The sequence below is a fragment of the Desmodus rotundus genome, chromosome 7 (assembly GCF_022682495.2).
Source record: "Desmodus rotundus isolate HL8 chromosome 7, HLdesRot8A.1, whole genome shotgun sequence".
NCBI classification, from domain to species: domain Eukaryota; kingdom Metazoa; phylum Chordata; class Mammalia; order Chiroptera; family Phyllostomidae; genus Desmodus; species Desmodus rotundus.
In genome coordinates this window covers 101491832-101515745 of record NC_071393.1, presented here as the reverse complement: position 1 = coordinate 101515745, position 23914 = coordinate 101491832, and the positions used below count along the sequence as shown (strand labels likewise).

The 23914-nt window shown below is 39.9% G+C and overlaps 1 protein-coding gene across 1 annotated transcript; it reads left to right on the top strand.

The window, feature by feature from the left end:
* Positions 1-5393: 5393 nt before the first annotated feature.
* GMFB (glia maturation factor beta) lies at positions 5394-20995 on the top strand. Its single transcript, XM_024567892.3, has 7 exons — positions 5394-5533; positions 11075-11171; positions 12572-12621; positions 13321-13370; positions 13856-13938; positions 15175-15248; positions 17296-20995. Exons 1-7 carry the CDS (start codon positions 5531-5533, stop codon positions 17365-17367), a joined length of 429 nt encoding a protein of 142 aa, XP_024423660.1. The 5' UTR covers positions 5394-5530; the 3' UTR covers positions 17368-20995.
* Positions 20996-23914: the final 2919 nt, after the last annotated feature.

Genomic DNA, 23914 nt, shown 5'->3' with positions numbered 1-23914 from the left:
TTCTCCATGCATGTGCATACAGAGAAAAGGCCATGTGGGGACACAGTGAGAAGACGACTTCTGCAAATCAAGGAAGCCTGCTGGCACCTTGGTTTGGACCTCTAGACTCCAAAGCTGTGAGAAAATGATTTTGTTTTGGCCACCTAGTCGTGTTATTCTGTTATGGCAGGATAGGCAGGAATGACATTGGCTTTGGAATGACAAGTACTTTGGAATGGGCTTTGGAATGACAAGTACTTTGGCTCCTGGGGACAAAACTCTTCGGTAGGAGACTGGCATGGATAGGAGTAAATATGGGGATATCAATTAATAGATTCTTTTAAACTTCAAAGAATTTTATTGGTAACTCTCATTAGCATAGTGGTGAGGTCTTACAGGGAGATGGATTATTAGTAGGAAATTATTTTCACTGAGTGACAAAAAAATAATAATAGTATCTTCTTGAGATACTTCTCTTTCAAGTGAAAGCCCAGAGGTGGGTAATGCAGGACTGATATAGTACTCCATAGTGCAAGGGACCGAGGTTTATATTTTGCTTCAAGTAGCTCCATTTCCTAAGGTCACCTCATGGTCCAAGATGTCTGCAGCAGCTCCAGCCATCATGTCCATATTTCTACTTGCAAGAGGGAGGAAAGAGAGGGGGAGAATGAGACTCCACTTCAATTTAAGGAAACTAAGGATACAACACACATTCCATTGGCCAAAACTAAGCCTCATGTCCACATTTAACTGAAAGGGAGGCAGGAAAATTCTTTGTTCAGAGCGTCTGGCTAAAACTAGAGAAGGAGAAAACAAGAGTCTGAAGAAGAATTAGGGGTCTCTATCATAGGAAAAGCATACAGGACCTAATGATAGTTTGGATTGGCGCATGAGAGAGGGGGCAGGAGTTGAAGTTTTTGGCTTCTTCCATCAGATGAATGGATGTAGCTATCATTCACTGAAATTAGATCCTAAATCTCCAATCTCTCACCATTCATCTCTGTCCCCCTTCCCTTATCCCCTGTAAATACTAATCATCAACGTACTGAATTAATCAATCTTCTAAAAATACATTAGATACGTTAGAGAAGGATGCAGGTATATAGAGCCTGAAGCACATACTATTTGGGGGACCCATTCTAAGAGACTGAACATAAAATTACAAATACAAATTAAGTATAAGGCCTTGGAAGGGCCCCATGCAAATGAAGATCCCCAAAATGTAAACTTCATTCACCTCAGGGTGCTTTAAGCCCCACCTTTACTTTATCACCCAGAACAAAATTGTAAGATGCCATGGATTATTAGGCAATCCTGATTTCAGAGAAATTAAAGTGTGGGGAGAAATGAATCTCAAAAGTAGTGAAATAAGCTATTTTCAGATCTCAGAATTGTATTAGGGTTCTCCAGAGGAAGGTGTGAGAGGAGAGATATGTAGGTAGATATAAATATTGAGAGAGAGATTGATTGATTGCTTATGAGGAATTTTCTCACATGACTATTGAGTATGAGAAGTCCCACAGCCTGCCACCTACAAGCTGGAGATCCAGGAAAGTGGTGGTGTAGTTCCAATTCAAATCTAAAGGCCTGAGAACCAGGGAAATCAATGATATAAATCCCAGTCCAAAGGCAGGAACAGACCAATGTTTCAGCTAAAGCAGGCAGGCAGGTAGGAAAAAAAAGGGGGATTCCTTCTTCCTCTGCCTTTTGTTCTATTCAGGCCCTCATCTGATTGCACAATGTTCGCCCACATTGGGGAGGGTAATCTATTGGGTTGACCAAAAAGTTCGTTTTCTTTTTTTCCTTAAGATGGCTCTAATAGCGCTTAGTTGCCTTTAACTTCATTGAAAACACTTTTGTTAGATTGTGACAGCTGTCATATCAGGATGCATTGTAAAAAAAAGTATCAAATTGGTGAACTTTTGAGTAGCCATTTTAATATTGGAGATGGAAGAAAATACTCAACATTTTTGGCATACTATGCTTTATTATCGCAAGAATGGTAAAAACACAACTGAAATGCAAAAAAAAAAAAAAAAAAAAAACCCAAAACCATTTGTAGTGTATGGAGAAGGTGCTGTGACTGATCAAATGTGTCAAAAGTGTTTTGCGAAGTTTTGTGCTGGAGATTTCTTGCTGGATGATGCTCCACTGCCAAGTAGATCAGTTGAAGTTGATAGGGATCAAATTGAAATGTTAATTGGGAAAAATCAACATTACATCATGTGGAAGATAGCCAACATACTCAAAATATCCAAAGCAATAAAGTTATTGGTAAAAGTGAAAAATGTTTCTTTTATTTTACGGAAAAAACTAAACGAACTTTTTGGCTAACCCAATACTTTCCCAAGTACACTGACTGATTCAATGCTAAGGTCATCCAGAAACACCCTCATAGACACACTCTGAGATCCTGTTTAATCTGAACACCCCATGGAGCAGTCAGGCTGACAAGATTCGTCATCCCAGCTCTGTGCATATGCTCTTTCCTTTGCCTGAAAAACCCTTCTTTCCTCCTTCTGGCAAACTTTCTATGTATCCATAAGACTCATCGCTGAAGCTCCCTTCTTCAGGAAGCCTTCCTGAACCCTTCCCAACCCTTAGGGAGAGGCCTTTCCTGTAACACCCATGGTGGATCTCTGTGGAGCTTCCCTGATACTGGGGAAAGCGTTTGCTCATAGTCTGTGTAGCCTAGTAGGTCCCCAGCTCCCTGAGTGCAGGAATGACAACAAGTCGATGGGTGTGCCAAAAGTACCTGACCTATGTCTTGTAGTGTCTCAACACGTGTTTATGGAGGAAGGAAAGAAAGAAGGAAGAGAGGGAAGCAGGGAAGGGATGGAAGGAGGGAAGTTCTCCATGAGATAATTTGGTAGCCCGAAGTATCTACATTGAGCTAAAACATCTATAACTCTCAGCTGAACAGAAAGTATGGCTCTTCTTTATTATCTATAACTGATACAGTTTTGCCCTTGAAGCCTCACCCCATTGAGTAATAGAAGGGAGGAAAAAAGAGAGGACAATGGGAGAATAGTAAGCCTAAATTTAACAATTAAAGGTATCCTACTCTCTTTAAGAGAACTGCCTTCAAGTTTAAACTCTCTTCAAGTTTAACTGCCCTTTGGGTAGCTGGTCTCTTTCAGGAAAATTCTTAGTCTCTCCCCTCACTCTTTCCTCTTCTCTTGTTTCTCCCTAATACAGTATTTTTTTTAATGTTTTTTTAAAGATTTTATTTATTTATTTTTAGAGAGAGGGAAAGGGAGGGAGAAAGAGAGGAAGAGAAACATCAATGTGTGGTTGCCTCTCGTGCACCCCCAACTGGGGACCTGGCCTGCAACCCAGGCATGTGTCCTGACTGGGAATCAAACCTGTGACCCTTTGGTTTTCAGGCTGGCACTCAATCCACTAAACCAGCCAGGGCTAAGACGGTATTTTATGGATACCTTCTGTACTGGGTATTCACATGATCTCAAGGTAGGGTTGGGAAAGTGAGGACACTTGTGAGGCCTCAATGAAGTAAAGCAAGTTTCATCTGCCTTTTTGTTGCACCAGTTAGTAACTACTCCTGAGACCCAGAGTTCCAGCCATTTACCTCTGGTTGTAAAGCCTTAATGCACTATGACCTATTAGCTCTGCTGGTTCACCAGACTGTTCACCACCTCCAATTTTACTTCTTGAGGGTATTATGAATATGTAGATTCTCCCACATGTCACCTGCAGGCTACTGAGAACCAGCAGTTATCTCAGGATACAAACTAGGCCACCTCTGTCATTGAACACTATTGTTTGAGTCATGTTCAAGGGGGTGCAGAGCCAAATGCAATGCCTCTCCTTTCTTGGAGGAGCAGACTACCAATCCTCTGCAGGTTCTCCAATACCACATCTGTTTGGGTGCTTTTCTACAATCCGTCCCTGCCTCCCATTCTGCGACTTCAGCCAGAACGGGTTGGGTATGACTGCCTGCTGTATTTATTCAAGCTCCACCTCCATCCCACCTTCCACCAGACCAGAGTGGAAGGATTTTCCCTCCTTCCCATTCAACAGGTACTTCCCTTATGTCATAGTCTCCATTTCATCTACCATATGGCATGTACTAAATGACATTTTTAATTGTGCCAAGGTTTGGATTTTGAAATGTTACTGGAACTTTAAAATTTTATAAAACCTTTCTCTCTTAGTAATGCCTGACTATTTCAAGACTACTGTTTCTTGGGACTCAAAATCCTACAGGGTCTGGCAGAAATAATGCCCCTTTTTATCACAAACTATTTTAATATAAAATCATAAGCATGTAAAGCTGTAACATAACAATATCACCCTCGAGCACTTAATCTGACATTTTAGGTGAAATGTTTAAATTAAAACTATAATTATTACACCCATATTATTACCCTACCAACCACACTCAAGCAGGCATTATTTCCGCCAGACCCTGTATTTTGAGTCAAAAGCTGCTTTTTTTTCTTTTGCCTTCCCAGAATCAGTTACGTTTCTCATTTGAGTCCGATAGATACTTCTGACCAACCAATGAGAGGGTTTCATAGGAGAAATGCAAAATTTATTAATATGTTTTCAAAAATTATTATCTCCATTATATTTTTCTTGCATTTGCCAATCCCATTCATTCATTTTATATGGCCTTTCTATGTCTCATATTATTTCCTGGAGGGCAAACTTATCTCTGTTTTGGGTACACCAACAGTAATATAAGTGCCATAACTTTGAGTTTCTGACTTTGCTTTTCAAACTTTGAGGCAGTCCCAGCATAATAGAATTGAATGAATGTGTAATTTGAGTATGATCCCATAGACGACAGAAATAGTGAAAAGTATTATAGTACCTAAGCAGAACCTAACCCTTTGAACCCACTGAACTTCTCAGTCCCTCCAATAAAAAACTCTCAGGGTCTTAGATGTTGGGCTTCTGTCATCTATATACACTAAATGGCAGGAGGCTACCTGGGGCCTGCTCCAACTGAGCTGACACAGGCGATTAATATGGCACTTAGACTGAGGCCCAAAGCTTAGAACATTCATTTGTAACAGTGGTTCTCAACTGGGGATGATTCCCCCCCCCCCCCCCACCTCCTGGCAACATTTGACTACATCTGGTCACATTCTTGGTTTTCCTAAGTGGGGACGTGCTTATTGGCCTCAAGTGGTAGAAGCCAGGGATGCTGCTAAACACCGTACAATGCACAGCAGTCCACCCACAACGAAGAATGATTGGACTCCAAATGCCAATATGCTGAAGTTGAAAAACCCTGATACAGAAAATTCTACTGAATTGAACCAAAGTCTCTTGGTCTTAGATATTAAAAGTGCATTTTGGCAAGGTTACCCAGTCGCAATTAGGCGGGAACCTACGGGCGACCGCGTTGCGGCTAATTTTGAGCCGCGCCTCCCACCGTCCGCGGTCACGTGCCTGCCCGCGAAGGCCGCTTTGGCAGTGGGGGAGGCTCTGCCTAGCACCGGGGCAGGAAGGGAGGCGGCTGAGGTACCATTCTTAAAGGGGCCCGAGGGAAGGCGAGAGGCTGCTGGCTGCCGGAAGGAAAATGGTGAGTTGCCGCCGGGGAGGGTGGGGGCAGAGGGCTGGGCCAGGCAGCAGGGCTTTCCTGTTTGCCGGAGCGGGTCTGGACCGGCAGCGCCCGGGGTGGGTCGGCGGCCGCTTCCGCCCGGCTGCTGGCTGGTGCCCGCAGCCGGAGACTTGGCCTCCCCTTGTCTGCGCTGCTGCAGCCCCGCCTTGGGGGCAACGTCCTCCCGCCGGGCCCCGGGTGGACCACCCCCAGATCCCCTCATACCAGCCCCAGCGGCCCTGGGACTAAGGTGCGGCCAGTAGGGGTGGGCCATCCTCACCGGGTCCTTCTGGATGGAGGGTTCCAGCTTCTGAGCTGAAGTGTTGGGGAGGCCAGGGGTCTGGCCCGGCGGAGGGCTTCCCCGCACGCAGGTTTCACTCGCGGGGGCGGCAGGCGCCAAGCACCCTCCGCCGGGCGGCCTTTGCCGAGAGGACTCGCTCGAATTCTGATTGCATTCTCTGGGCCTCGCCGTAGCGTATTTTCTTCTCTCTGCCTGCCTCTAAGGGTTTTTTCTTATCCTTGCTTTCTTCGAGTTACAGCGGTTGGAAGCCTTTTACCCAAAGCTTTGGCGCTTGGCGTTAAAGTGACTGTAAAGATCGTTAGTTTTGCTGGGTCTAGGGGCTCGGGCTTCCTTTGGACCCTACGCTCAAAAATAAGTGGAAAATTAAGTCAGTTGCCCAGAAAGGATCCTCTGGGTCTTTCCTATTAGGTTTTTAAATATGCTCGTTTCTTTAATTAGAAACAATATAAATCTCACCAACCTATCTCTGACCTCACACTGATTTCTCAACCCACTTCCATCCAGTAGATTTTGTTATGGGTACTAAATCCAAGGGACTCTTCAATTCCGATCTTTCCTGACCTCTCGGCTATGTTCCAGGGTGTTGACCACTTCCTTTTTTTGAAGCTTTCTGTTCTCTCCTGACTTCTGGGATATAGAATTCCTGTTGTCCCCCCCTCCCCGCCACCCCCCCTTCTGTTGGTCCATTTGTGTCCCATGCAGACTCTTCTTCCCGGGACATCATACGTAGGAGTCCTAGGCTCTACCCCAGTGCTTCATTTTCCGTTCTGTATTATTTCTCCGTCCTTTCCTACCTACACTCTCAGCTTCAGTTACCATCTGTATACATATAACTTGGAAATTGTATCTCAGATTTTGCTTCTGAGATCTAGTTCAAATCTATGGATCCCGCTATTTAGTTAACACCTCGTCAGAAGCTTTTCCCTACTGGGGTTCCTCAAAGCCGCCTTAGTTTGTCCAAAATAGAACTCATGCTCTTTCCCCTCAAAGCCTAACTTAGTGAAAGGTAGCACTGTTTAGTCCGTTACACTAGGGAGAAGCTTAGGAGTCGTCTTGGTAACCATCATCCTGTCCCACCCCTCCCAGTATCCAGTCGTCACTTGCTCCTTTGTGGTAGTTAAGAGAGTGAGTGGGCTGGAGGTCAGGCTGCTGGGATGGATCCTGGCTGCACTAATCACAGAACTTTGGGGAAGATACGGTACTTCTCTAAGCCTTAGTTTCTTGCAAAATGGTAATAATAATGCCCATCTTATGGGACTGTTTTGAGCATCAAGGGAGATCTGCATAAAGGGCATAGCTCGGTGTTGTTCTCACAGTGTTCAGTACACGTTTATTATTATTAGCAGTATTCACCTACTTCTCTTTATCATCATCAGCCTGTCTAGGCTGCTTTTCATCTCTCCCCTGACCTAGTCTTGTCAGTTAACTAGTCTTGCTCTATTCATCCTGGCTGGCTGCCCGTTTCTCGCATGCAAATCTGACCAAGTTTTCTGTACCCACTCCCTGCTGCCCCTTTGCTTAAAACACCTCAGTAGCTTTCCTTTGCTCATAGGATAGAGACCAAAACACTTAATGTGGTCCAGCTCCTATCAGTCTCTTTTTGTACCGTGTTTCTGCCCCTTCTCTGTGCTCAAGTCACACTGGCCTTTCATTGTCTTCGATGTGCCATGCTCACTTTAATCAAGGGGCCTTCGCATAGGTAGCTCTGGTTCTTCAGATGCCTTTTTCAGGCAAGCCTCCAGTGACCATGCTGTTCTCCACTAGTCATAAGTTCTCGTTATCCTGTGTCTGTTTCCTAGCTCTTGTCACAGGTACGAACAAGTATACATTTTTTTCCTGATTCTTCTGATGTAGATCTGCTCTCTACTAGACTATTCTGTAAGCTTCTTGAGGGTAGGCCTGCGTTTTTTATTTAGAGCCATGTGCCGCTTAACGACAGGATCCATCCTGAGAAATGTGCTAGGCGATTTTGTCATTGTGGGAACATCATAGCATATACTTTACAGACCTAGATGTTACAGCCTACTATGCAATTAGGTTATATGTGTATAACCAGCCTGTTGCTCCTAGGATACAGACCTGTACAGCATGTTATTGTACTGAGTACTATAGGCAGTTGAAAAACAATGTAAGTAGTTGTGTATCTAACTATAGAAAAAGTACAGTAAAAATAAGGTATAAAAGATAAAATGGGCTTGTCCCATAAGCAACCTGAAGTGACCTCTGAATTCACCATTCACTTGACCCAGAAAACCCCACAGATCAGGAGGTTCAAATCTTTGTGTGTTTACTTTAAGAACACTCGTGAAACTGCCCAGGCCATCAAGGCATGCAGAGCTGCAAAGCCACCAAGTATCTGAAGGATGTGACTTTACCGAAGGAATGTGTGCCCTTCCACTGTTACAATGGTGGCATTGGTAGGTGTGCCCAGGCCAAACAGTGGGGCTGGACCCAGGGTTAGTGACCCAAAGACAGTGCTGAATTTTTGCTGCACATGCTTAAAAATGCAGAGAGTAATGCCCAGCTTAAGGGTTTAGATGTAGATTCACTGGTCATTGAGGACATCCAGGTAAACAAAGCTCCCAAGATGTGGTGCAGAACTTACAGAGCTCATGGGTGGGTTAACCCACCCATGAGCTCTCCCTGCCACACACAGATGATCCTTATTGAAAAAGAGCAAAATGTTCTTAAACCAGAAGAGGAGGTTCCCCCCTCTCTAAAAATAAAATAAGTTCTTTTAAAAAATGTTCATTGTATGGATAAACCAATAAATGCACACTTACTTGGGCTCAATTCTCCATTTAACTTTATGTGTTAATTTATCATATAAAGTTGTTTTTCATGGTGTTACACTCAAATGCTTCTAACTGTAAGCAATTAGAATTATTTTAGCCTGAGTCCTTTTACTTGTAGGAATAAATTTATAGCCTAATCGCCCTGGCCATTAGTGGTTCAGTTGATTGGAGCACTGTCCTATAACCAAAAGGTTGTGGGTTTAATTCCTGGTCAGGGCACAAACCTAGGTTTTGGTTTCAGTCCCTGGTCCCAGGGCACCTAGGATCCCGCTCTGGGTGCATGCAGGAGGCTACCAACCAATGCTTTTCTCTTGCATCGATGTTTCTTTCTCCCTTCCTCCAAAATTGCAATGAAAAAATATCGAGTGAGGATAAAAAGTAACGAAATGTTTTGGCCTTATGGTATGAGGAGTAGTGCAAATGCAAAAAAGAGAGCGAGCGAGTGAGCTATATAAATTAAATCAGCATTTTTTTCCCCCCACTTGGCTTCTGATCCTTAGAAAGGATTGCACAAGCAGCTCTGGGTATCAGAGCTGGAAGATAAGGCTTTTGTGATAAATTGGTCCTTGCCTAAACAAAAAATCTAAAATAGTTTCGCTGGTGGGTTCTACCTTTGGTTGAGAAGAGAATGGAAATTGTCATTTTCTGACTGGTGTATCTTTCTTGGAAGGTAGGAAAAGATAGCTAGGGTTGAATTCTACCTTCAGGAAGCTCTGTAAGACTTAGCATCTCTTTCCTTAAAGGCAACTGAAAGGATGGCCAGATATGACTCCTAGAGGAGCCTGATTGGATAGTACCTGTGGGTGATCTGTACTTTCTAACTGTGTCATAGCATATCTTATGGTATGCCACACCTTAAATATTGCCAGTGTTCTGAATTTAAAGGACAATTTAAAATCGATAGCCATTTCCTGTTTTAACATGTGCTTTCATTTACCCAGCAAAGGGTCTAAAAAACAGGCTTTTATTAAATTTTTATTTCAACTTAAAATTGGAAGCCTAATCCTTTTGGGTTATAATGAGACATGTATTTGGCATTGGTCCAGAACTGTTTTAATTTTCTTGAAGAAGCAGGGAAGGGGGCTATATATGATAAGAAACCAAAATATGTGGGCTTTGGAACCTGACTCAAACCAATGTGAAAAGATAAACCTTAGAACAGAGAGGAAAATTTGAACTTTACTTGAATATTTAAGACTGGAATATTTAATTACTGTTAGGTTTTTTTAGGTGAGATAAGTTATTGTCCTTATATTTTTAATGGCACATACTCTTGTTTTTATGATACATACTGAAATATTTACAGTTGAAGTGATTTCTGGCCTTTGCTGTGTGATAGTCCACGGGGGCAGTGTTGAGGGTGTTGGATGAAATAAGATTGGCAATGTGTTGATAACGGTTGAAGCTGAGTGACAGGTGCATAGGGTTTCACTTTACTGTTCTCTACTTGTATGTGTTTGAAGCCTTAAACATATAAAAAAAAGGAGAGAATTCCATCCTCATGCTTGCAATCAGGAATACATTTGCACCACTAAAGGAAGAGTGCTTTTGATCATTTCCTTGCCAGCTCTCTGGAGGCGAGTTTCTAATATTTTTCATAATTTGTAAAAGTTTCTTTTAATTTTTATATTTGTCTCATCTGGTTTTGCTATCATAATTCTTAACAGTTCCTTTTTAAAGATCCCTACAGTCACCCTGACTGGTGTGGCTCAGTAGGTTGGGTGCCATCCCCGCAAACCAAAAGGTTGCTGGTTCGATTCCCAGTCAGGGCACATGACTGGGTAGGCCAGGTCCCCAGCTGGGGGCATGGGAGAGGCAGCTGACCGATGTTCTCTCGGTGTTCCTCTCCCTCTCTTTCTCCCTCCCTCCTCCTCTCTCTAAAAATAAATAAAATCTTTAAAAAAAAATCCCTGCAGTCATTTAATTAAGAAATAAATGTTATCGGTCTTTAATCTTAGGGCTTATTTTTCATACTTCCTTTTTTGTATATTTTTCATAGTTGTGAGACCCCAAAGTGAATCAGTCTTATTAATTCTAAATACAGTAAGATAATTATTCTGTTCTTTGTGCATTGCGCAAAAATACATACATTCTAACAATAGACAATGATCCTTGACTTTTCCCATGTTCTTCTCTTCCTCTACAATTCTGATAAAATTGCACATTATGGTATGTCTAGTTCTTTGAGATATTTATTAGCTAAAGAGAAAGTTAAAGTATATCCTACAGATAAGATGAACAAATGTGTGTAGTTAATGTAGGTGCAAAGGTTGGTAGATTCAGAAGCTCTCTAAGTGTTCATGTGTTTCAGTTAATGCTTTCACATAATTGTGGTATTTGTAGATGTCATACCTTTTGTTTTATAACATTTAACATATACATATATTGAAATCATGGCATTTTATATGTGTTTTTTTTCTTTTCTAGAGTGAGTCTTTGGTGGTTTGTGATGTTGCTGAAGATTTAGTGGAAAAACTGAGAAAGTTTCGTTTCCGCAAAGAAACAAACAATGCTGCCATTATAAGTAAGCTAAAAGTGATTGCTTCAGTTACATGGAGTTAGTTTGTTTTTATCTTATAGCTACATTGAATAACTGAATTTTAGATTTCATTCTCCCCCCTTCCTTAGATTACTTTAGCTACACTGAATAAACTGAACGTTTAGATTATTTTAAAAAATAAGTAACGGCTAACATCACAGACCAGAGCTGGGATATTCCACCTCCCTCCTCCACTGCCTACACAGTGCTGGAGGAGACTGTCTTCCTGGTCGATTGGCCGTGTATAGTGACCCGTCCATCTTCACCCTTTAACGTCTGAGGGGACTAAACATAGCCTGGCCATTCATCCTCAAACAGACCTTTGCCTGCACCTGAAATGGTAAAGTTCAGCCTGGTGTTCAGAGGAATTTGCACCCTTATGTCAATTTTAGACTCATACTCCAGTTTCATGGAGAGTGTGAGTTTAAGCGGCACTGACTTCTGACAATGGAATGAATCACTTGAATGTTGCTTCTCCCACTCTGCTATATCTGATGTTATGTGGATTTCTTTTATATTCTTAGGTAATATTTAATATGTGGATGTAATTTAGAAAGATGAAGGATGAGGTGGGTAAAATGTGAAAGTATAGACTATGTTTAGCAGAGATGCGTCTGGCAGATGTGAATTAATGAGGTGTGACAACTTGTCATGAGTTCTATTACAAATAAATACTACAGCATAGAAACACAGTTCTTAAGGGTGAAAATGTGGCTCAGTGCCATTTTACAGAAAGGTAAAGCTATTTGAGATCATCTTGTTTCTTACAGGATTGACTATGAAATTAGTTGGCCAAAAATGGCCAACTTTTCTGAGTGACAGAAAAGAATAGAGGCATAGATTATCAAACCCATTTTAATTGAGTTTTGGATTATGTTACATGTATTTGAGTATAGATATCGCTGCTGTGTGTAATTCACTTCTCAGAATACTCATACTGCACTATGAAATCCTGACTCTGGAGAAGCGGGGAATTTGACAGTCATTCTATCCTGACTCCTGGTTCACTTTCCCCTTACGGTTCTAACCATACTACATAGGCCAATCTCAGTCACAGTCACCCTTTCAGACCTTTTCTGATTATATAGGAAGTTGCATTTGAATTACAAAGTTCTCCTTATAGACAATAAATGTAAGGAGTTGACATAAAGTTCTAAATAAGCAAAGCAAGTGATGGGAATTATGGGTAAAAGCTTTTAAATACTGACTGCTTGAGAAGCTAAGCTAACTAATAGACCATGAACTTAAACTGTGAATTCATTTTTTTATGCTTGTGTTTCTTGATGTTTTAATTTTAGATGCCAAAAAGGGGGCTGAGACTGTGGGTTGGGTAGATCAAGGTCATGTTAGAATCACAGTTTGCTCATACTATATTTTTATTTTAGTGAAGATTGATAAGGATAAACGCCTGGTGGTACTGGATGAAGAGCTTGAGGTTTGTTTGATCAGTTAAATATAGTTTTATAATTAAGCAATTATTGCCCAGAAGATGTTATATTAGTTACATGTAATTCTAAAATGAGTTCTACACCTTTAAATACATGCTCATTATGCATGAAAAACATGTGTTAATTATTGTGCAGTGCTTTGTCTTGCTAATTTAACCACCTTCTTTAAAACAATAATGAATCAGTGTAACAAGTGGTAGAAGTTAGGGCTATATGTCCAGTAATTATGGGGTTAGCTTTATAACTTGCTTCTAAATTGCTTTGCCAGTAATTAAACACTAAAACCCTATAACCTAAACACTTAGTTGATCAAATTCAGTAACCAATTTAGAGTGAAAAGAAGTGAACTGACCTCCAGCCCCTGCCGCCCCACCACATCAGACACGTCCTTTCTTCTGAGGGGTTGGCTTGTCTCAGTGTTTCCTGACCCCGGAACCTGAGCGTAGACTACTGTTCTCCTCTGCCCCACACTTAGTTGTTAAACAACTGAACTGAGTGGACTGGGGTGGGCTTTCATTAGGTTGAGGGTTTAGGAACCTCAGCTTGTATACAACATAGTAAAATAAAATTTTATGTTGTGGTGTATGGTTATAAATTTATACCTATTAGCAGAATGGGTGCTTGGTATATCTCTTAAGGATATAGGTAACAAAATGTTTAAAAGTTGTTTTTCTTTGTTATGCCAGGGCATTTCACCAGATGAACTTAAAGATGAACTCCCTGAACGACAACCTCGATATCCTTTTCTTAGTGCTTTAAAAAGATTTGTTTTCTTTAGGTGGTCTGAATTTTAATTATGAAGTTTATTTTTTCACCGTTTAGAAGACATATTTTACAAAAGTTTCTTCTACACCATGATCACAATCAAATTAAAATACATATGCACATATCCGACCAAGAAAAACGAAAAGTTGATGCACTGGTGGGATGAATTATTTCCCTCTTTAAAACCCATTTTTTATTGTGTTTATGAAAATGAGAATTATTTAAATGTATGGGTGGATATTAAATCCATACATTTAATACATTTATTTTTAAGAGTGTAAATGATTTTACAACTTACCATGTGGCCTATTTATACATTTCTGGAAAGACAATGAATAATGAAGGTGTGGCCTAAATGGGTATGTTAGAAATTTACCACTCTCCAGGTGTCTGTTTGTTCCTAAGTACTTGTCTTAAGTAGAGCAGTAATTTTAGTTTCTTTAACTTGAGAAAAACCTTCATTGTGTATAGTTATAAATATCAACATGATGATGGGAGAGTTTCATATCCTCTGTGTTTTATTTTCTCCAGCCCTGTTGGTAAGTGAATTTCTTTAGTGCATATTTGTTTCTGATTTAATTAATGAAACCATTTTTTAATACTGGACAAATTATATGCTTGTTTTAAAGATGAAAAGTGTTGAATAAGCCTATCTTGAGTTGTGTGTGCCCACAGATGCACACATGAATGCATCCCTAGAAATAAGTTACAAAGCATCATCTCTTAGAATTTGCTTATTTTCTTAGGATAAATTCCTTGAAGTATAATTGTTAGGTCAGATCATATGCACATTTTAAGGAATTTGAAATGTAATGACATTTTAAGGTATCAAAAATACATTTTCTCCTATATTTTTTTAAGTATGAACTTTGTGTATAATCATGATATATATTTGTATTTATCTTTAAAATAGTAGTTGCCTGTAATATGCCTGTAATCTTGAGAATAGTCCCGAAGTAGCTTACATTGGATATTAAAATGGCTTATTGGTGTTCAGGGCACCACTAGAGCTCTCACTAGTGCCACTGTTCAAGCCCATGGTAAAATCTCTACTCAGTGAACTCTTCTCTATACGTTATTATTTCTATCATTTATCCATCACCTAAAATATACTGCAGTGTATTTTTAACTTAATAACTAATCAGACTAACATTTTTCAGGACAGATCTCTCCACCCCACTGACCCATCACCATCCCAAAACCTTATCTGTGTTAGGCATCCATAAAGTTGAACTTGATTTTTAAAGTAAAAAATAAGAAAATGCTAAAAAGTTTTTAAGTGTTGTTTGCAAGGATTTAAAAGTTAGGATCTATAGAGGTCTAGCCTCGTTTATTTGTGCTGACCTAAATCTTGTCTATTTGTAATTTGGCTACGACTCCTCGTATAGTGTGCAAGTAAAACGCTCTCTCTTTTTTTAAAGGTTTTATTTATTTATTTTTAGAGAGAAGGGAAGGGAGGGAGAAAGAGAGGGAGAGAAACATCAATGTGTGGTTGCCTCTCACATGTCCCCTACTGGGGACCTGGCCCGAAACCCAGGCATGTGCCCTGGCTGGGAATCAAACCGGCGACCCTTTGGTTCGCAGCCTGCACTCAATCCACTGAGCTACACCAGCCAGGGTGCAAGTAAAACTCTTAGAATCACTATTAGACTGAAGTTTTCATAAACTTGAAAGTATAGGAAATCCTAAATGTGTCATTTTTTAAAAGTAAATAATGAAAACCCGTTACTTTTTCAAAAGCTATGTCTCATTTTTATACAAATCTCTCTTCTTAGGGTGTAAGCCTGAACAACAGATGATGTATGCGGGGAGTAAGAATAAGCTAGTCCAAACAGCGGAGCTAACCAAGGTGATATTTATATTTGACTTGCTTTTTGACACAGTACGTTCATTTAGAACACAATAGTTCCCCTCCCATCTGCAGTTTTGCTTTCCACAGTTTCAGTGACCCAAGGTCAACCATGATCCAAAAATATTAAATGGAAAATTCCAGAAATAAACAATTCTTAAGTTTTAAATCGCACATGGTTCTGAGTAGCATGTTGAAATCGTCATCCTTCCTGGACGAGAATCATCGCTGTGTCCAGCAAATATGTATACAGTAGAAACATATGAAGCTGTGTAGCCCACCCGCCTGTTAGTCACTTAGTAGCTGTTCAGTTACCAGATCACTGTCCAGTGCTTGTGTTCCCCTTGTTTTTCTTAATAATGGCCCCAGAGTGCAAGTGCAGCTGTTGATACTGGCCATTCAGATATGCCAGAGAGAAGCTGTGAAGTGCTTCATTTAAGTAAAAGGTACATATGTACGAAAAAACATAGTTTGTATAGGACTCCATACTATCTGCAGTTTCAGACAATCCACTGGGGTGTTGTAATGCTTGGAGTTTATCTCCTGAGGATAAACGGAACTATGCTGTACAGAGCAATAGCTAAAATAATCAGAAGAGTTAAGTATTTTTCATGCAGTTGGACATTATCTAGTACATAGCAGTAGATTAGTCAAAGCTTTTTTATTAGTTGAAAATAGAGTTGGTAGAAACCTTGAACCAAAGGTGTGTTTTTGAATTGGAATTGTCAGTTCATCAGAAGAAGTAACATTAAAAAGGTAGGCAGCTTTAGAAAAGCCACTGTAACTACTCAGCCTATTAAGAGTTCTTCATCTTCCATAAGGTAATTTCTAATAGATAAAAGTCAGCATTGAAGCTTTACCATAGGCTGAATGAACCAAATTCTGTGCAGGAATTTCCATATCATGCAGTTAACTATATTGCTTCCAAATCTAAAGAATACTTATTAGTAGCTCTACTAAGCTAGAACATTCTGTTTATATGAGACACTAGCTTTATGATTTAACATGTCCCCATTGTCTTACGGCAGTTTTGAAGGTTACAGGTAGGAGGGGTACTTGCTCTTAAACTTAATTTCCACATACTAGTTTGAGTTGAAAAAGTACATGCATTTTAGATTTAGAAATAGAATATTATAACACTGAAATGATATTAAATATTCCCTTTCATGTTTTAAGGTCAGCATCAGTATTTTCCCCTTGGGGGCGTCTTTCAGTGCCCTCTGCTTTTTCCCTTTAGCCTGTGTGATTGTCGTCGATAGCTCCAGCCTGTAGACGCTGGTTTTCCTCATTTGTACCATGGGAATTCCCTGGGGTGCTGTACGGACTTGGGTGTTTTAGAATAGCTCTGTTAACAGCCTCAAGTCTGTTCTAATCCTGGGTTTGACCTAAAGTGCTGGAATTAAGGCGTTGTAGTTTACAAATTACTTTTACAAATAATCTCATTGATTCCTTACCACCACAGCCTGTGAGGTTGATAGTGGTATTTCTATTGTGTAGATGGGAAAACAGGTTCGGAGGATGAGTGACTGACTTGTCTAGGGTTACATAATAATAGATGCCAGAACTAGGATTCAAACTCACATCTACCCTCCAACCCCATTCTGTCCTCTGTATTACATTTTCTCTCTGTAGCCATTATACTTTCTGGGCCTGTGTGTGTGCAGATTCTTGCTGCAGATTTGTGGCTGTGGACCTCTAGTCCATCTTTGTCAAAGCAATGTACAGCTAGACCGGCGTATGTTCTTTTAGCTACTAACCAGAGTGATTTACTCGGGTTGTCTCTTTTAGTGGATGGGATTTACAGAATTGCTCACTTGTAAGAGAGTCTTGGTTTTATGCCATCTTAATCTCTAAACTTTCGTAACTGAGTACCGAGTACTTAGTACTTTTAAAAAAAGTAAACTGCCTCCCAAACGGTTATCTAATTTACACAGATTAAGTCATGATCATGAAAGAAAGGACAATTTGGAATTTAATACTCAAATATACAATGCATTTGATTTTGGGGGGAGTATCAGAGTATAACCTAAGTTTGTTTTTCCTTAAGGTATTTGAAATAAGAAATACTGAAGACCTAACTGAAGAATGGTTACGTGAGAAACTTGGATTTTTCCACTAATGTGAAGTTCTGTGTTTCTAAAGTATTTATGTATTAACCTGACCATACTGGAACCAGACATAAATACTTATTTATGCCTAAAAATGCACTGTTACTTACAGTTTGTTTCCTGCAGTAAAGAAAAAATTTTCATTTGTTCAAAGTTTGAACAAAGAGGAAATCATCTTCATAGTAATGAAACTTTGTAAAATGTTTCCTTATATTTGTAATCGTTAGGTGAATTACTTCTCTCCAGGGACTTTTTGCACTCTTGTGACTAATTTCTATAACTTACGGTTCAGAATTTGTTACTGTTTGCAGATACCATCGGAAGTGGGTATATGATAGACAACAGTTGCCTCCTTTTGACAAATACTGGATGTTAGCAGTTTATATATGAAAATAGCGTATTATCACTTGTCAAAAATTTGAAATTAGTTTGGGGTAAAAGACCTGAGTGACCCAGTTTTGAGCCATGAATAATAATTTACCATAGTGTAATCTGCATTACAGGTACATTTTTCATCAATTCTATTCCTTCTATGGTTCCCTGTATCTTTTTAATCAAGTCCAGAAACTCTGTCCATCAGTTGCGTGTTGTTAAGGTCTGGGAGTTACATTTTATAATGATCTTGACTATTCGTATGGACAGTAGCATCTGAGGAATTGATGGGTTGTGACTGATCAAGGGCTTCATTCCCGGTTGTGTCATTTCTAGAGATTTTGAATCTAGGTTAATAACACCTTATTTATAAAGCACCTCTTAATGTTGTCCTGTGAAAATTAGTTATTTTAAATGTGTTAATACTGTGCCTTTGATTTGTTAGCTTTAAAGTTAGTTTAAGACTTTTACACTGCCGGTATTCCAAATTTGATGAAATTAATACTTTTGTAAAGGGTCCAAGTAAAACAATTTTCTAATGTGTGTATCTGAAATTTATAATAAAAAACTCAACTTCCTATTTTTAAAATTCCAACTATCTGCTTGCATTGGCGAATATATAGCAGTTGAGAGTTACAATTTTGGGCATATCTGTGATTAGTTTTGTGCCATAGGAAAAACTTGCTTATCTTAAAACCTTGGACATAGTTAATAATATTAACACATCAGGAGAATTTGTATTTTATATCCTAAATTTCAGAAAATATTCTAAATTAAACATCTGTCTTGTTAGATGATGGCATCATTGGCATAAAGCAAGGATTCTAGGGTATAGTATTTAAAAACAAGTAAGTAACTTTAACATTAATTTGACAAAAGGTCTTGATCTAAAGACTAACCAAATTTGGTGAATTCTTATATTAAGAGTATCTTAGTCACTTCAAAACTAGCAAAGGCATTTTTTTTATGTTGGCATATTTTTTGTTCATATATTCTTTGCATATTTTTTGAGATTTTTTGTGCCAACTTTAACAAAGACATAAAGATAGTTGGAATTTTCACAGTATTGAATAGAGCATCTTCTGTTCCCAACACTGTTTGGCTCCACTAATGTAGAAACAGGAAGCAATAGGAAGTTAGTTGGAGATGAGGAAGTGCTAGAGTGGGTATTTGTTTTGGTTAATGAATGGGAAGGATTCTTTGTTCCAATTTCCAGAGAGAGAGAAAACATCACCAGGAATTTAAAGAATTCTTTAAACAGCTATTTTGATATTGGAGAATAACGCTTATAATTCTGCAGAAATGTAAATGTAATCCAAGTGAATTTAATGTAATCCAAGAGTGTTGTTAATGTTTTGAATGAAGGGAATGAGACTTATTTCACCTGGTTTGCAGCAATAAGAAAAACTAGTGCTGCAAGAATGTATTTTTAAATGAGGTTCCTTATTTTTGTCTTGCGCATTGTAGTTTTGAAAGTCCTCCATGATGTCAGATAACACTGACCTCCAGACACGGAACTGTTAGTGCCCCCCGTTCTCTAACAGGGGCAAAGAACTGATAAACCACGGTGGTGGGTTTGTTTGTTTTTTTAAACTTGTCTGCTACTTATCAATAACATGTTTTGCAAGACAGTAGATTTGAAGTTAAGGGATAAAAACATTTTTTACTCTTTCTGTCTTTTAGGGAGATTTACAAATCCCATGGTTGACTGTTCTCAGATTTTTATATGAATTTCTCTTCCATCTAACCAAGTTTTCCTTTTTTTTCAAGTACATTTCTTATTTGATCTCTTTCTGCCTTCTGTCAAATAGTAACTCCAGATTTCAAAATTCTAGTTTTCACATTCCTTAACTTTCTGGTACAACCATTCCCATTCAGCCTTATATCTTAATCTTTCCTTTTTGGCAGCAGTATTTTTCCTGAGAACCTCCCTTCATAGTCTTCTAAGTCAGCATTAGTTTTGAAATTGTTGGCCCTGCATAAGTTCTGCATAGCATCTAGTGTTGTCAAAATAGAACCAGCTGGTAATCACAGCATGTTTTTAGTATGGCTTTTGTGGCCACGTAAATGACATGACGTGAAGAAAACTGTTCTCAGGTTACTCTGCTGAAATTCCAAAACATTGAGTCTTGAATAGCAATCAGTTTGTTCTGGTATTGAAGCAATTGTGTTAGGGAAAAAAGTTGGTTGACTGACTGTTTTTGTGAAATTGACTTCTCAAATAAGTGTTCAAATTGTCTTTTTCTAAAAAGTTTACTAAATGCCTAGTGCAGTTAAACTCTTGTTTAAGAGGGTGTTACTACATTTTTTTATTATCATTAGTAAATAATCTTTGTAACAAAATGTCTGTCAGCACTTTTCTCTCCCTTTTTATCTCCTGTTTTCAGGAGTCAAATGTAGCCATAAATTGTATTCCGGTCTGTCACTTTAACTAAAAATTTCCAGTTAGAGAAGTTTATTGCCAAATTAAATTTGGCTGTCTTTATTCCCCACCCATATAGATAGTAATGAAGGTATACTTTAAAAAATGTTTGGACTACTTTAAAACCCGAGCAGTGTCATTAATCCATAAAGTGGACTAGTGATGGATAGATATTTTCATAAGAGTTTAAATGCTGATATTTCGTGGGAGAGGAGAGTAACTCGTATTTTATCAGTTCAGATATTCTTAGTACGGTTGCTTTTCCTATTTGTTCAATAGACTGATGATACTGGAATCTACAGAATTTGAGCCTTTAAAACTTACGTGAAGAAGTGTCTCAAACATTTCTGGACAAATCTCATTTTGTATTTCTGGAAGAATGTAAACCTTCTAGGCCACTTAACACCGGTGGTCTCAATTAAATATTTTTGAGAAACTTGTTTCTTATCATGCCCTTCGATATTTCAAATCACTAATTGTGTTCCTGTAATATTTAAAACAACTACATTAAGACTGTGATAGAAACTGTGTTTTCTTGCTTTTTTGGAACATAGTTCATACACATATAATTACTTGAATATTGTTTGAGATCACTAACATGCCAGGGCAGTTCCCACTGATTTTTTAGATGGTCCGATATAACCCATTCAAGGAGGCTTGAAACGTTAATGGTTTAGTCTTGTGAATTTTAACAGTTCCCTGTCATCGTTTAACAAAAGTAACAACTGGCACAACTTCTTAAGCAGTGGTTTCAGTCTCTGCTAGTTCATATTGCATGTTTATTTTGGACAGTCTTCTGTTAAGCATGGTGCTTGTACTGGTTTAAATAAAATGTTAACATAAAAGGACTTTAGTTTTTCATTTTCTACTTGCCTTCTCTCCCCTGGTGTTACTGTCACCTGCCTGTGTCATTTGTGTGAGCCACACAGAAACAGCAGTTCATCTGGAAAAACGTAGAGCCAAAATAAATGGGAATCACTTGGCAATGTAGGATTGGGGTGGGGGGTGAATATAATGAGATTATAAAATTTTCTAATACTTGGTCTGATGCTAAAATTATTCATTTGTAGCAGCTGGGGACTTTATTTCAAATGATGAACTTTTGCTTTCAAAGGGAAAACTAGATATTAGAGGTGTCATGTCTGTCCTAAGAAATTACATAAAGATTCTATTATAGAGTAGTTCTATTAAACATCCACTGGAGGCCCACCCTGCCTTAATTACAGACTACTCTACGTGGTTTGTGTTTCATAGGTACCTGTTGAATGAATAAAACTTACCAGTACTTACACAGCTTTTGCTACATGCATCTTACGATTGAGTGTGCGGCGGCAGTCACAGTATACGCGTTATTTACGGCTGTGAAAGGAGTGGTTTATGCCTTCCTGTCTTGAAGAATCTCACTGGGAAAATGACCAGAGTGAGGGAAACATGTCTTCCTTATTTCTCAAATTTGGCCATTCAGCTACTTGGCTAGCTCTTAAGTTTTTTCACCTTTCTTGCCTTTGGGCCCTTTCCACTTTTCAGCAGCAAAAAGCGTTCGTAACCACTTAACCTCTCAGCACGGGCCCACCGTCGTTCGCTGAGGCCATACCCTGTGGATATGAGATCGCTGTACGGTATATTTTTAGCTATGTTGGGGAGCCAGTTAGATTAAGATCATATTGCTGAGCATCAGGGAGTTTTCACACAGGTCTCTTATCCTTGAGATCTGTTCCTAGGTTACGTGAAAGCTCCTCAATGCCATAACCCTCTTTTTCAATTATAGGGAAGAAAAAGCAGAATGCCTAGGTTGCATCCAAAAGCCACCCTGTAGTGCCCAAATCCAGGTGAGATTCTGTGTGTGTGTGTGTGTGTGTGACATCTAGTCTCTTACCTACACAATTAGGTATAGATTCTTTTACCCTGGACTTTAAGGCCCTTCATATTTTGGCCCATTCCTTACCTGTAATACAGAAGCCATGTCCAAATAGGCCACAGCTCTTAGGGAGAAATGCCCCAGCAGCTGCTCCTTGCTGAAGGGGCAGATGTTTAGGCAGCTGTTATTTGTCCCTAAGGATGTACCTTCCTGTCCTCAGCTGGACGCTGTTAATACATGATCTCTTGCTTCCAGCCCCTGCCTATTAAACCCAAGGGCAGCCAACCTGTGTGATGTTGCCTGACTGGTACCAAAAAATGAGCTGGGCTAGCCCTGACTGATGTGGCTCGGTTGGTTGAGTGTCATCCAGCAAAAGGAAAGGTCACTGGTTCGATTCCCATTCCAGGCACATGCCTAGGTTACGGGTTCGGTCCCGATCGGGGTGCATATGAGAGGCAACCAATTGATGTTTCTCTCACATTGCTGCTTCTCTCCCTTTCTTTCTTCCTTCCCCTCTCTCTAAAAAATAAAAAAGAGCTGGGCTAGTCTATTACTATAAAGTACCTTCAACTTCTGACATTGGGAAAATGATCTCATTCCCTTGAATGAGACAGTAGTGAGCAGTGGAAGCTGAACTTGGAAGAGTGCCATCCAATGAAAAGGAGGCCACGTGCAACCTACTGAGCAGAGGGAAAGATGCTGCCAGCTGGAGCAGTACAGAATGAAGCAGGCAGGCAGAGACAGGAATCCTGGCGTCCTAGATTGAAGAGACGCCCCTGCCTGGTAGATTCCTAGTGCCTCCTGTGATCCAGGGCCACTCTTCGGAGTCCCATCCCTCCAAGGCCTAGTGCGTCTTCACTGTCTGGGTAACTGCATGTCTTGTTACCAGAAACCTTGATACAGATGGCTGTGTCTGTTTATGTGCATACAAAGAGCCTAACTCTAGTTGTACCTCTGGTTTCATCTGCCACTATTGCTTACATTTACACTAACTCCAGCCTAACTGAACCTCCTTTTACACAAACATGCCCTGGGCTCATCCCCCACCAACAGAAACACCTCTTTCTCGTGCTGCTGTTACTTGCTCAAATCAAGCTTCAAGTAGCCAAAGAAGTTACACGCATGACCCATGGACATGAACAATGGTGTGGGGATGACCTGAGGGAGTGGGGTTGCTGGGCGGAGGGGGACAAAGGGCTAAAACTTGGGACAACTGTAATAACATAATAAGATAATTTTAAAAGAAAGTTATCTCACATGCCATTTAAACCATGAAGTCTGTTTGTTGAACTAAATATAATACCTTCTTTAAAAATCCACAGAGCTTTTATTAAACAACTAATACTAGAGAAGAATTAGGAAATACAAATAAGCAAAGGGAGGAAAAACTTTACCACCCCAAGAAATCCATTGTGACATTTTTGGTCATCTCTTTCCCTGTGTCTGGAGGAATTCTCAGGCCCCTTAGTTGTTCCGGTCTCTTAAAAATTATGGAGCTACATTAGTTTTTCAGGTAATAAAAATTCCAATCTAGTATCAAAACTTCAGTATCTTATTTTCTTTAAAGCTCTGTGTTTCCACCTTCCCTTCCTCCCACTCCACCTCCTTTAAGTATGCTGTGGGCTGGGAAACCCACCATGGGGAATGGGGTATGTTCTCTATTGCCCTGCCTCCCTCCAGTAGTGGAATCAGAGGAGGCACAAAATAAAGGAGCAGAAAAAGACATTAATCTAGAGTGGGTGCCCTCAGGGGTGTGACTAGTGTCAAACGCCAGCTCCCCCCCCCCCCCCCCCCCCCGCCACGAAGTGCTTTTGTGAGTTCCTTGCCCTTTTCCCCACTGGGACTTGGGCTGCAGATCCCTTGACTTGGGCCCTACCTCCTCTGGCTAATGGCTTTACAACTGCCC